The sequence below is a fragment of the Indicator indicator genome, chromosome 27 (genome assembly GCF_027791375.1).
Source record: "Indicator indicator isolate 239-I01 chromosome 27, UM_Iind_1.1, whole genome shotgun sequence".
Lineage (NCBI taxonomy): Eukaryota > Metazoa > Chordata > Aves > Piciformes > Indicatoridae > Indicator > Indicator indicator.
In genome coordinates this window covers 13,129,500-13,144,781 of record NC_072036.1, presented here as the reverse complement: position 1 = coordinate 13,144,781, position 15,282 = coordinate 13,129,500, and the positions used below count along the sequence as shown (strand labels likewise).

The 15,282-nt window shown below is 42.0% G+C and overlaps 1 protein-coding gene across 1 annotated transcript in view; it reads right to left on the bottom strand.

Annotated features, from left to right (window-relative positions):
- The window catches only part of ASCC3 (activating signal cointegrator 1 complex subunit 3), a 139,910-nt gene that overhangs the window by 14,772 nt on the left and 109,856 nt on the right, over nucleotides 1–15,282 (bottom strand). Inside the window, exon 36 of the mRNA XM_054393057.1 lies at nucleotides 1,978–2,202. Within this exon, the coding sequence (XP_054249032.1) occupies nucleotides 1,978–2,202 (225 nt within the window). The remainder of the gene's footprint in view (nucleotides 1–1,977; nucleotides 2,203–15,282) is intronic.

The window sequence follows — 15,282 nt, the reverse complement described above, 5'->3', positions numbered from 1 at the left end:
GCTGGTGGGAGGTGTCCCTGGCCATGGCAGAGAGGTTGGAACTGGATGATCTTGAAGGTCCCTTCCAACCCAAACCATTCTATAAATTTATGAAAGAACAGATGAGTGGAGAAGTCTGTGACCAACAGAAGCTAGAGACGGCAGAGCTGCTCTGCAGGACAGCTGGGCTGGAGCCCTGCTGTACACACTGAGATACAAGCCCTTGTAAAAGCTCTCTTGCTTTCTTGTACTGGATAAGCAGTGCTGCTGGGGGAAGTCTGTCACTCACACACCTGCCAGCAAACCTAACAGCTCGTGTTCAGGTCACGGTTTGCAGGTTAGCTCTGCAACCTCAACAGCTGAAGTACTTTGTAAGCAAATAAACAAAAGTTCAATACAACTCAAATCCCAATTCCTGCCTCCCTGCTGAATTCCACCTTTGGTGGTGCAGGTTCCTACCCAAGAGAACGTCACCCACAGAATACCTTCTGCGATGGATCCTTGCACGGTTCAGTTCCTTTTCTCACAACTAACTTTTTTTTTTTCCCCCACCTCCGTTGACCCAGAGTTCATCAGCAGGTCAGGGCTAAGGGAAAAGGTAACAACCAGGATTGAAAGTGTAACCCTGCCCATTGCTTAGATTCTGGGAACTTTAACCTCCCTTTGGAGAGCGTGACTAATAAGATGGAACAAACATTCTCCCAAGAGATGCAAACCATGCACCAGCTTCAAAATACAGAAATGCTGGCATGGTTCTTCTTCTTCTTTTTTCTTGTTTAGTTTAAAGAGAAACTTTTAATTCTTTGAAGTTCACTACATCTAAAGTTGTGTGGTGGTGAACTGAAGGCTTACCAAGGCACAGTATGCAATGGGATTCTTCTCAACTCTGCTGCAGTTGAAAGCAACTATTAAATATTTTAGTGGTTTGACTATTTCCTGAGTGATTGTTGTTTCTGAAACACCTCTTACATAGTAACAGGATTAAAAAATCCATTTCTTAACAAAGCAGAGTAAATACTGAGCAAAATAATTACTGAAAAAGTCTTCAGATTACATTTCTTTCAAAATCTGTAATTACCCCCTCAATGCTATTTTTTTTCCACCATGCTTGGCAGTGACTACGGAGCTTTTGGATGCTATAAAAATAGAAATGGCCATGGGAGAGGTTCTTGGGGGGCAGCATAACAGTCTGCAGGCAGCACATCCATGCAGGAATGACTCAGGTACAACAGCCCAAGACACAGAGACAGAAAGCTGTTGTGTATGAAAGCAGAGGCAATCCCTATGGCAACACAGTGCTTCCAACCAGTCTACCACAGTCTTTTACCCTAAGTTTGTTTACCTCCAGTTCTGTAAAGTGGACATCTTTATAGACCCATGATATTGTTTGGGTTGGAAAGGAGCTCCAAGATCATGGAGTCCAACCATCCACCCAATGTTACCATGGCCATTAAACCCCAAGTGTCATGGCCACACGTTTCTTGAACACCACCACCTCTCTGGGCAGCCTGTTCCAGTGCCTGACCATTCTTGCAGCAAAGAAATTCTTCCTCATCTCCAACCTAACCCTCCCCTGGCACTGTTTCAGGCCACTTCCTCTCACCCTGTCACCTGATACTAGAGAGAAGAGCCCAACCCCCACCTGGCTCCAATCTCCTTTCAGGGAGCTGTAGAGAGCAGTGAGGTCTCCCCTCAGCCTCCTCTTCTCCACACTAAACAACCTCAGGTCCCTCAGCTGCTCCTCACCAGCCCTGTTCTCCAGACCCTTCACCAGATTTGTTGCCCTTCTTTGGAAATGCTGCAGCTCCTCAACATCTCTGTAGTAGTGAGGGGCCCAAAACTCCCTAAACACAGAGGTATCACCTCCCTAAACACAGAGGTATCACCTCCTCAGCCCAGCGCTATCATACTGTGTGGTACCAGCAAGAAACCTTCAGGGTTTTCTATATACAAAATATCACTAAACCAAGAGTTCAACATGGAAATGCAGCACTGTACCTGACATATTCTAATTGCTTGGTCCAGCACTGTCTTGGTATCAGTTGCATAATCTGGACAAGGCAGCATGGCATGGCTGAAGTGGGCTTGCAGCAGGAGATGTGTTTTTGTGTGCGAGCTGTCGAAGGAATGGGGATTGACTTCAAGTGGGAGATGCTTTGCCAGTTCGCTGTTCATCTGATCCTCGTTGTGTCTCACAGGCAGATCTGCATACTCCTCAGCATTCTTAAAAAAGCAAACCCAAAAAGAAGCCATGAACCACTGTATGAACTTCAGGGTCATTAGTATTTCTCACTCAGACATGAAGAGGATATGCATTTCATTGACACAAGGCAGATTTCACTGTTAAAACAGCAGCATGTTTAGGAAGTGTCCTCATTTGTGAGAATCAGATGTGTGAAAAACAAGAAATATTCTGAAATATTCACAAATATTCACACAATGACAGCTCTTGGTTTTTACCTTCCTCTCCCCACCCCCAGGTTGATTTTAGCGTTAGAGAAAAAGGCACTAAAAGCAGTGAAATAAACACATTCATTGGATGACCTCAGTATTTGAGATGACCACCTACAGACACCCCACCGTGGCTGGCTCACAAAACCACTGCAAGGTTAGCTATAAAAAAGTCAAGAATTCACATTTTCAGTTGTCAGGGTTTCTGCTTTTTGCATTCAAAACACAGAGGGTTTGAGGCAGCTCAGGTAAGGCTCTCTTCAAACACACTGCCAGTGTGTGAGCAGTCAGTGTGTAAGCAGTGGACAGTCAGCGATCAAAGCAAGGAGCAAAGGTGTAAGTAGGAGCTGAGAAGTGTCCTCTGTGCTCCCAAGTGGGACTAAATACCATGCATGGCAAATGAAACTAAGAACTTCCTCCCTGCTGCAAAAAGGAGCTGCACACCAACAGGCAATCTAAATAGAGCTATGAGCAGCAAGGTCCTTGGGGCTGAGAAGAAGAAATCCTGTCCCAGCAGCCAGAACAAGAGCTATTCTAGCAGCCAGAGCAGAGATGCTCATTCTCTGCCACTGTCTCTGAAAGAAAGAAAATTCAACAGAAGCATCCTGAGGACTCTAGTTTGGGCTGAGGAGTCAATTCTGTGCCTTAACTGGTAATTTTTTTCCCTCCACAACTTCCTCTTATGAGTGTACGCTTATCTATCCTTGTGTGCAATGAGAAGGATCTTTCTTAGATCCAACCAAAACAATTCTATGATTCTAAAATGTCCAAGTAAAATAAGAGTTTAAGACTGTGTGACACCATTTCCAGCTGTAACTTAAGCAAGTGTATTTCTTTGTGTCATGAACTAAAAAGCCATCTGGGTAGCCTGAAGGGCAATCTCTTCTGAACCATGGCTTAGCAGAGACCATTAAATTGAAGTGTTCAGGGTTTTATATTCTTCTTGAACTACAGATTCAATATTGTGCATTTTAGTCTTCAGCCTCCAGTCAGGCTTCCTGCAAATCCATATTAATTAAATGCCCACCACAGTAACCAATACAGAGTGATGTAAAGCACAATGGCAATTTTAGAACACCCAATGGCACTTGCAAAGTGCTGTATCCACTCCTTAATCTCCTAACACATAAAACCTGTTTTGGCAATTCCTAAACTCAGCTATTTAGCTGGTTTGCACCCCCTTGGAAACTGGCAGCACAACATGTCCTCTTTTCTAGAAAGAAAGAAAAAAAGACAGAAAGGAAAACAGAAAGGAAGAGAAATAAAAAGAAAGAAGGAGAAAGAGAAAGAGAAAGAAAAAGAAGGAGAAAGAGAAAGAAAAAGAAGGAGAAAGAGAAAGAAAGAGAAAGAAAAAGAAAGAAAAAGAACCAAACCAGCACCTAAACTGTGATATATACGTTAAAAAAAATATATAGAGAGATATACATACATTTAAAAAATGTATACATTATATATAAATGGCAATTTTAGAACACCCAATGGAACTTGCAAACTCAGCTATTTAGTTGGTTTTCACCCCCCTAACAACTGGCAGCACAAAATTTTCTCTTCTCTTCAAAAAAAGAAGGAAGCAAACCAGCACCTAAACTGTGATACATCTGTAAAAGAAAAGATAACAATTGGAGAATTGAAGATTTTGGAAAGAAAATCAGAATGCAATTAATTTATTTCATATCTTGGTTGCAGATTAGAAGTGTAGCCTGACTACAGACAACTGCTGCTTAATCCTGGATGTCTCTCCTAGATCTCCTGTGAAAACCATGGCCATTTATTCTCTGAACCTAAGGTCACAATCTCTTCAAGCCCTATAGAAGGCTGCATGTTTGCTTCACTCTTTTTATTTAACTGCCTTCTCCTTCAAAGATATTTTAAAGAATATTTACCCAGGAGATTTTTGACTTAGTTTTGCTTGGCAGTGTAAAGTAGCAGAAAGAAGAAGGATCAAGCCAAGTCACTCCAGCCCAATTGGTGCTCCCGAAAATGCGTTTTCCCTAATTCTTCCCCAGCATGTTTTATTTACCTCCCAACCACTCTGCTGATTTTAAACAACTTGCCTTACTTAATTTCCTGTTTGTGATCATTGACTGTAAGTAAGTGAGGTTCATTTTCTTATCTGCATCATGTAGGTAATTAAAGGAAATTGAGAATGGGTAGTGAAGCTTTTATACAACTGAGAATGAAGCTGAATGGAGGGCACTGGGGTCAGCAGAGTCCATTATATTTTTATGTGAGAGGCCAGCATGTCTGCCCTGTCCTTGTTTGCTTAGTGTAGGCTGGACAGACTACTAACTGCAAATCTGTTTCTCTGATTTGCCCAGCTGTCCTTGAATAAAGACATCTTCCATTGCAAAATGTTAAATGACAGTGATTGACAACTCTGTGATGAACTCTGCTTGTAACCCCCTGCTACTGTTTTCAGGTTGCACAAGAAAAGACAGAATAAAGAAACATCCTTTGTGAGCACCTCAAATGGGCCCTGCTGTTCACTCAATATTTTTTCATTTTAGTTTTCCTTTCCATTGTGAATCTCAATCTGTCCTGCAAGGGCTACAGCCTCAACTATTCCTCACAAGATATAGTACATATTTTTTTAGTGCATTGCATGTGAATCCCATCCTTAGTTCCACGGCTGAGGAGACAGATCAAATTACCTATCAATCATTAATCTTCATCCTGAAGTCAAGAAACTGCACACAAACTTTACAGTTAACCCCCACAGCACTGCTGTGCATTTCTCACTTGTTCTGTTAAGTCAGGACTACTGCAGCCTGGCTGGGGACATGCTCACAAGCACCCACAGGGTTAAGTGTAACCTTGGAGTACACCAGGAGCTAACCAGAGATGTTATGCACTTGGCAGTCATCTCATCCCTCTCTTTCCTGCAGGTCTGTGATGGACTTTTCCAATAGCATCTTCCTTTGGGGACAGAGACTGCAGCATCATTTCCAGGGTGTCAGAATCCTCTCAAACCTCCTCTTCACCCCATATATGCTGCAGGGTCATATAGGAGACAGCAACTCACTTCAGCAGTGAGAAATGTCACAGGCAGACCTGCATAAACTCCACAGTTGTGTTTTACAAGGCCAAAGGGCTGCTCTGATAATTGAATTCTGTCTCCTGAATAACACCAGCCACAGAATCACCTTAAGAGTCCTGTTTGCAGCACTGTGTTCTAGACGATGCAGCTCACCATCACCATTTATTTGAATTGTTCCAATTATTCCCAAAGTAAATAACTCACCCCATTTTAAACTATGTATTTTGCAGTCCTCTGGTGCTGGAAGGCATTTGAGGAGTCAGAAAGAACTAAAATTTAGGTGAGGTACCCACCATGCTGAGGACTATGCTCTGCAGTGGCCATAGGGTTAAAAAAAAAAATTAGGTTTTCTTTCTACCCACAAAAAGTTTGGCTGAAATGACTGCTCTATGGGGAGATATAGAAACCTATACCACAGGTAAATCTTCTGAAGCATTTAAAATCTCAACTACACCTTGCCAGCTGTGTACAAAAGAGAAGAGGATACTTGTGGAGCACAGACAGAAATGGGATCAGAAGTAAACTTGAATATTTTAAGTTCAGTTCAGTCATGGGAACAGTAAAACTCACAAAGTTAATGAGTTCTAGACTTTAAAGAGCAGTTGATTAATTTGTAACAATGAGGGTCTAACAGAAACCAAAAATAGTTTCTCACATTCCAGAGCTGAGGCTTTTCCTTAGCACTTAGAACTGACTGCTCCCTGTCTTTGCAAACCCAAACACATCATATTTTCAGCTTTAACAAACCTGCAGGTTGCTTTGCTAAGTTTCTGATGTAGAAAGAAACAAGAATTAGAAAAACTGATACCAAAATTAACAGTTCTTAAGCTAAAGTAGAAGAAAATCTTGCCATAAAAGAGTAGCAAAAATAACTACCAGAGTCATAAAAAAAGGAGAAGAGGTGAAGCTGATTTTTACCTAATAAAAACATCCTCTCTGCCTGAGCCTTGGTTTAAATTACACGGACTTGTGGTGCTCTGTGTGCATGCTGAAGGACTGCAAAGATCAGGCATTAGGGCACAGAGTGAAAAATCAAAAAGAAGCTGCAATGAAGAAATGTGGTTGGGGTTGGTGTGTTTGGGGTTTTTTTACCAGCTCCTCTGCCATTAACACTGTGTTCTGCAGTAAATGTCACTTCTCTGCTATCAGAAGTTCAAAGGTATGCCAATATGAAATTGATCTCCAGGTGAAAATAGCATACTGTGATCTTGAAGTAGCTGGGCAGGCAAACACAAGCTCAACAAAACATTACATATTTGGCTTTTGTCTTTGTTGCACTGTCAAAGCTCTGCAGAGGATTTTAGTGCAACGTCCTGACCTCTCACTTCCAGACTGCTCAGTGTGCAGGAAGCAGCTGGACTCCAAGTGTGCAGGAGGCAAGGACATCCTGCACTGGACCAGGGTGCTGAAGGCCTCATTCATCGTTGCCTTGAACCCCTCCAAGGAGGGAGCATCCACAACCTCCATGGGCAACCTGTGCCAGTGTCTCACCACCCTCACTGGGAAGAATTTCTTCCTCATCTCCAGCCCCAATCTCCCCTCCTTAAGATTCAATCTATTCTTCCTCAAGCTTCAAACCATTCAGACAAGGAGGCATGTCTGATCATTACAAGCCCTTGTCAAAAGTCCCTTCCCAGCTTTCTTGTAGGTCCCCTTCAGGTACTGGGAGGCTGCTATCTATCTCCATTCATGTGCTGACAAAGGTCTCCTTGTTAACTGTACTAGAAGGAACACAAATAAATTGTTGAAGTTAAGCTCACAAATTCTTATTCCTTTGGCCATGCTCTTCCCAAGAACACAAGTCCATATTATGTGACACAACAATGACAGAAGTATACTTTATGAAAATTAAATCAACCAGCACATTTAGGCTATATTTTATCATCACATTTTCAAGTTTGGGTTTGATTTACAAGAAAGGACATTAAGTTTACCCAGCTGTATTCTGGCAGGCAGCTGGAACACAAGAAAGCTCACATTTATCTTCAGAAAACAGATAAATGTGAGGGGAAAAAATGTACTTAAAAATAAAAAGAAGAACAAAAGCCCCAAACTGACCACAGACTTTAAAGTTGTTTTTCAGCTCACCTGAAAAAGTAAATTGAAAACTGGAACTGGTAAAGTGCTTGCTAGAATTACTGCTCTGAAAATGATATCGGTGTTAGTGATTCCATTATAAACTCCTATTTTAAGGAAGTTATTGGTAGCCTATAAATGGAGATGCTTTGGTCTCACTTTTATTGGACATAATTCAATCTTCCAAGGTTTAAAACGTTTTGGTGTTTCTTTTACTCTTAGATGTAAAAGGTCTAGGACAAAATCCCAGTTAAAGGCAGTTGTAAACATATATTACTAGTTATAGGTTTTAAGAATAAACACAATCCATGTTTTCAAGATCCATAGTATAGACAAAAAGAACCAAAACTCATCTTAGGAAGCTGCTGCATAAAATGAGGATGTTTAGATTGGGACCCTCCCATAGCCAGCAGACACTTGCACAAAGAAGCTTTCTCACTCTGCTCTATACATGGTAAAATACCCTTTGAAAACAAACTTCACAGAAGTGATGTTCCAGATTTTTAGGGCAGCCTTGTGCTAATGTAATGCAAAAGAAGAAAGCCCAAAATTGTCAGGATTAGAACATATTTACTGCATGGTACTGGAGTCAATCACAGGAACCATTCCTAAATAAGCCACTTGCCTTCATACACCTTGGAACATCTCTCCCTGTCTACCTCAGGTGCTTGTGGCAGTGCAGTCACCCAGCATGGTGGACTCTTAGAGGTCTTTTTCAATCTTAATGATTCTGTGATTCTATATCAGAGCCAAGCCTGCAGAGCAGCTCCTTTCCCATGGGGCCTCCCCATACCTTTCTTTCAGGGTTTCTCCTCCTGGCAGGCAGGGAGGAAAGGCAGGAAGCACAAACCTGTGCAAGCCCCCGGGCTGCAGGGCATGGAGGATTCAGGGCCAGTCTTTGGACAGTGAAAAAGGTTCCCCCTCTGTGGCACTGGTGCCTTGCACTGGGACTCCACTTCAGCTTCAGTACTGGAAAATGATCCTGCCACTTCCCTGGTGCTGTGTGGGAGTGCTCTCCACTCTCTGCTCTTGGCAGAAGCAAAATAGTGAGGCTGGGCTAACCTGGGCTCTGTCTTTAGTTTTAAGACTTACCAGAGCAGGCACTGGAAATTTCCAGTGGAGCCTGAGAAGCTGAAGAGATAAAGTTGTGAAGCCAGCAACATGCAATAATGTAAATCAATTATTTAAAAAAAAATGATTTGACTTCTAACTCTATTTCAGGATCAAAAATGGACACACAGCAGTAATAGGACCTACAAACAGAGTTTATGAGAAGATCCAAGTTAAAAGTTCTTACAGTTCCTTCAAAGTCCTCAGGTTAGTGAGCAGAGAACTCAGACCTAATTGTATGCTCAGACTTCTCACTTGGGACAGACAAGGGTTTGATTTTTGCTTTTAAATAGCTGCATATGATAACCACCACCAACTGTACCATTACAGCCATCATAAAAAGCACAAGCCAGGGCAATGAAACACTTGAGTGATCACTTAAAAACACCCTGGAGGGTTTAGATTTCACAAGTTCACCTCTTACTTAAAACATCCAAACTACAAACTACTGATGACATTCCTGATGACCAGAGGTCAGGAGTCTGAAAGACCTTTGCCACTGTGCACAGAGCAAGAGGAGGTCAGCAATATTAGCTACCAGTGGCAGATCTAGCAACTTCTAAAGTGCTTCTAAAGTTAAATTGCAGACCTCTGGTTCAGCATGGAGTTGCTAAGAGAAAATGCAACCATGCTAGCATGTGCAAGAGGGAGGATGGTAGAAAAGACCAAGGATTTGACATGGAAAAAGAGCTCTTAAGACTTTGATACTAACTTGAAAGACAATTTCCCTTTTACTTTCCTACAGTTTCCCAAGCACAGGTTTCAGTGTGCAGGAAGATGCAGTGACAGAGAACCACAACCATGGTGATTGGTTTACCACATGGTAAAATAGAGACTTCTAGGACCATTCTGTTTCAGAATCTCTTCCTTTTTAAACTGTATACTCTACTCAAACATATTAAAAGAAGGAATGAATGAATTATTTGAAGTCTTAACTAGCACAAGCCATACTTCATAAAGTTTATGATCACAATCATATCTCAGTGCTCCACTTTTGGCCAGTCCTAATAAAAACCATCCCCATAAGACATTCATTTCCCCCCCAGATGGGAAGGGACTTCCAAAGTACTAAGGCTGTACAACTTTCACAAAGGTGGCTTTAGTTCATTCTCAGGTTAAGTTAAATTATTGATTCTAAGTAAGCCTGTCATGATTGCACAATTTAAGGGAAAATAAATGCAAAAGAAAACTGAAGTAGGACAAAAATAAGAGCAAACATCTGCAACTGGTATCCCATATGCATTATTCACCTAGAAGAAGTTACTTTGCCCACAGCAAATAAATATAAATGGAATGGGATAAATTGCATTTATAAAGTGAATTACAGTGATGTGAGAGAATTATTGCATTTTATCACTGGAAATGGCATATTGGAGATTTTCAGCTCTCCAAGATGCCTGACTTCTCCTGTTACACTCCATGACAACACTTTGAGTCCACACATTCTGAATGTGTTCCCATCACTCCTCTTTACAAAACCTTAACACCTCGATGGGGCAGGACCCACAACCCTTTGCCCCTCAAGTCCTATCAGGCTACAAGAGTTGGGGCTGTCCAGCCTGGAGAAGAGAAGGCTGCAGGGAGACCTTAGAGCAGCCTTGCAGTACCTGAAGGGGCTACAGGAGAGCTGGGGAGGGACTTGACAAGGGCTTGGGGTTGAGAAGGAATGGCTTTGAGCTGGGAGAAGGGAGATTGAGACTGGAGATGAGGAAGAAATTCTTGACAGTGAGGGTGGGGAGACACTGGAACAGGTTGCCTAGGGAGATTGTGGATGTCCCCTCCCTGGAGGTGTTCAAGGCCAGGTTGGATGAGGCCTTGAGCAATCTGGGCTGGTGGGAGGTGTCCCTGCCCATGGCAGAGAGGTTGGAACTGGATGATCTTGAAGGTCCCTCCCAACCCAAACCGTTCTACAAATCTACGAATATTACAGGGCAGATTTAAACCCAGATGGGTTCGGCTGTGCTGAAAATGATTGCACTGCACTCATACAAAGCTTTGCAGTGCAGGGACTCAGTAATGTGCTAACACCAAACTGGGAACGTCTCTCTGAGTGGCCATTCAAAAGTCTGACTGTCATGAGAAATCTCCTTCAGGCTCATTTGGATGTTTGTCCACATTTGAAGCTGAGCTTGGCTGGATCAGCTGCTCAGCTGCTGATTGAGATGATGATAGCAATAAAAGCTGGAATAGCAAATCTTGGCACACAGCTTTCCCTGGGAAAGCGATCAGTCATTTTCCATCCTTGGCTTTCCTCCCCCATTGGGATCTTCCAGTGCAGAGCCCGGACTCAGAGAAGAAGTGAAGAGATCTCTGCATCAAGTTATTGCTGCTCTGCATGGAGACAGTCAGAGCCACCAATTCCTCACGTGAGATGGAGCCCATGCACACTGGGGATGTCAGTGCCAGCTGTAACAGCTCTGTGCTGAAAACCAGGTCTCAGATTTGCTGACCTATGGCAGCTCCCCTGGAGGGGAGTCACAAATCCAAACCACTGCATTTTTGTACCAGATTGAATTCTGGATCTAGACTGCTCTATGACCAGAAACAGAAGAGAATACAAGGCTGGCAGGCATGAATACCTGTCATCATGTGGTGAAATGCCTAGCAGCCTCTGTGCAAGGCAGGCTCAAGCCCAGAATAACAAAACAACAAAATGAACTGGCAGGAAGAGATGGGAAACTTGGAAGGTGCCTACATACACAATGTCTGCTCAGCAAGCCAGTGCTACTGGTCTGACTCTGAGAACTTTTAAATGAAAATAGTTTAATGTAATAATAAAAAAAACACCAACCACAACTGTAAGAGGAAGTGACAGCTGCTGCAAGTAAATTTCAGTAAGGGTAGCTCCCTGCTGATAAAAACTGGCACATCTCCACAGCCTTCCGTGTAACTGTGTGGATTAACATGGCTTCAAAAAGCTGACACCATGTTTTGAAGAACTCAGGAGCTACAAGGGAATGCAGAGGTGGAAGACACTGAGAATTGCCAGGGTGGGGAAGAGAGGTAATCACTGAGGAAACAAAAAAGTCAGTAAAAGAAAAAACATGGGAAGCCTTTTAAACAAATAAACAATCTGTGTTTTGGTGTGTTTGATTTGAGGAAGTTCTATCAACACTTATGTCCTGCATGACCTGAGGTCTGATACAATGAGGAACATGGCAAAAATGTCCTTGTGCCACACTTGACCCTAACAGAACATCCCATTACTTGTGTGGGACATACTAGGGCAGATGTAGCCCTTTTGAAAGGCAAGAGGTAGTTTTTCTTAGTGATGTTCACTGCACACAAGTGTGTGAGGATGCTGTAAAGTCAGAGCTCCTCCACAGTTAGCCCAGGTCTTTTCTACCTGTAAAGAGAGGTACTCATCTAAAGTACCTGGTAAAGAGCTGTGTTAAAAAAGAAATAAATGGAAAGAAAACTGATGATTAAGAGAGCTGAAGATATTTTGCCTCGGGTGTAAAGTTTTAAGAACTTCTTTTAAAAGACAAAGAAAGCAGAGATTTTCAGGACCAGATGTCTAGCAAGATCCCATTTGGATTTGAGCTACTTAAATTTGCAATCATGTATTTATACATCTAACAGAGCTTCTGTTTCCCCTAGAATCTGAAAATTAACTAGCTTTGTAGCATCTTTCTTGATCTGCCACCCGTGCCCTGAGGATTAGAGACTCCACCTGAGCTTGTTTTACAAGCATAACAGAAAAAATTAATCTCTGCTGGCAGTGATCCCACTGGGATACTGATGAATAATGATATCCCTCTCTTGCTGCCCTCTCAGTCCACTAGAAAAGCCACTCTAACCCAGCAACGTGGAAACCGTTGAAACCATTCCAGCTGTGGATTAGCAGGCAGTCAAGCATCCATCTGTTCTGTGTGAATCAGGAGAAAGCAAACATGCATTCTTACAGCTAAAGAAGCAGTGAAAATTAGCATCTTCTATGACTGCATATAGTAACTACTGAGGCAATCATATACAAAAGTAAAAAGAAGCTATTATCTGTAGCTCGTGCTGTTTGCGTTTGCTTGCTGCCTTAAGCAAAGGATAAACCAGTTGGAATTCATCTCATTAACCTACAGAATATTGGGCTTTACTTATATTTAAGATAAAATTTCTTAAAATCATATGCATCAGTTGCACTTACAAACATTTTGGAGGCAGAGATGCTTACAGACACTAAATAAATCCGAGCAAATGCAGCAGCATGCCTTCAGCTTGATGGGAGAAGGATTTCACAGACCTCTTGTGAGAGGCTTTTTAGCCATTTTCTCACCTTCTAAGGTGAGAGGAATAGACCTGAGTTCCTCTTTCTGAAAACTATCATCTGAATAACCTCTATTGGCTTGCTAGTCTTTGCCACTGGAAGACAGAGAGGAAAGGCAGTGGGAAGTTGGCAGGAGGGCAGCCCAATCAAATGGGTGATGCTGGATTTGACTCTGCCACGGGAAACAGGGCAATGATCTACTGTAACTTCAGGATAGCTGCACTCAAGCAGCATCCCAGATAGAATTACTTAGAAAAGTGTCTGATTTGATAGTTTTCACAGACAATTCCAATACTTTCCTGGATGCCTGGCTGGCACTCATGCCGAAGTGAAGCTAATCTGCCACTGTTTGTTCTCTCAAAGCAAGCTGACTGTGCTATCCCAGATTTATAAATATCCATATCAACTTTTTCAAGTGCTAAGGAAAGTTTTGGCCTTTTGGCAGCAGGAACTCACCCATCTGTAATTTCTTGTGCCATTATAGGCAGCGTGAACTAGCTTAGTGTGAAATAAAGCGCGTTGTAAATACCAGGCAAATAATAGGAGCTTGGCTGAAAAGCTCAGCTGTGATAATACAGAACAGCAACAGTTAAAATAAAATTCAACCTTCTGAAGCTAGCCAGGTTCCACCAAGAAAGAAAAAAAAAAAAAGAAAAGAATGAGACAAGAAAGAATCTAAATGTAAATAGGAAAATACAAGTGTCAGATACTTCATTAAGGACTGAGCAGTAATCCTCTTATGTCCTACTATGCTAAAGTAACAATATCTGCTGGACATCAGTCCTGTATGATGTAATTATTGCAGCCAAACCAATCCTTGGCCTGAAGTTTCTGTTTCAATCCCAGAAGAAGCTACAAAATGCCATCCTCTTTCTTAATAATTCTGAGCAATAACTGCTGATAGAGAAAAACGTTTTTGTGGCAGCAAGGCTGAGTTGGTGTCCCTCAGTGAACTGGGTTCTGTGCAAATTCATCAGCAGTGTCACTGTAACTGCTGTAATTTCAGATTCATGGAATGGTTTGGGTTGGAAGGGACCTTAAAGATCATCCAGTTCCTGTGTGACTTGCACTAGATTCTGAGGTCCTGCTCTGGCAGTGGGGTTGGACTCAATGATCTCCAGAGGTCCCTTCCACACCTTAACATCCTGTGATCTGATCTCCAGGGATGGGGCCCCAACCACCTCCCTGTTCCAGTGTTCCACTACCCTTGTGGTGCAGAACTCGTTCCTAACATCCAATCTAAATCTGCTCTCCCGTAGTAGATTAAAACCCCTTAATGTAAACCTGTATTTCTGAGTTCTTGAATGCATTTTTGCTTTTTTTCCTGGTTTTGTTTCAAACCTTTGCTCCTTTTCCAGTTACACACTGACAATTTGGTAAAAACTTGGCTCCATCCCATTTCAAACCCACAGCAGCACTATTTCCTTTGTGAACATCATTCACATCTGCCTTCCTCTTGTACATCAGACAACTTGTAAATGTCTAAAGGTTTGCAAGATTATGAACAAAGCCAACACCACCACCACCACCACCAAGACCCACGTGCCACATCTATAAAACCCTGCAGCTGCATTTGAGAAACGTTTCGGACACTTAAACAAGAGAGTTGAAAACTCAAAATGTTAAAACTGAGTGCTCAAAACTGAATACTCAGCAGAACAATCCCAATTATAATGATGTTTTGCAAGGCTAACAGGTCCTTTTGTAACTGGCAGCTACAGCTTTTGGTTCCAGCATCATTAAGAGATTCTTCAAATTACTTTTTAAATATCCTTTTCCCTCAGGATTTTCACTTATACCTAATTAGACTACTTACCCCATGCCATGCAATTCCCCATGGCCAAAACTGCTAAATGCTTCACTGAGAAGGAGGAGGGCACCAGTGGAGCAAGGCAGATGCAATGTCATTGGTTAACAATAGAGGTGTGAAGCAACTGCCATAATTAGAAAACTCATTAATTCACAGTGTTTAAGGGGAAGAAAAAAAATCCTTGCCAATAACTCTGTTGAAATGGCAATTCTTTTCAACACTTCATCAGACTGAAAGGAAAAAAAACAAACCCACTTTCAATTTACACCTTAAACAGAGTAACAATTCCACAAGTAATTATGAGAACCAAAATCTGCATGAAAAGGAAGGCAAACCTGTCAGCTACAACAGCATCCAGCATTCATACATCCTTTCCATTTTTCACACTGACAGGTGACACATTTTGACCCTCACATGATATATTTTGACTCTCATTCCTCTTAAGACTGTAAATGGAGAAGTTCCATGACTATTTCCAGGGAAGGACAAATAAGAAATTAAAAAAAAATCAGAGAGAATTAAATTAAGATTAATGAATTTTCAATGTCACAATTTCTG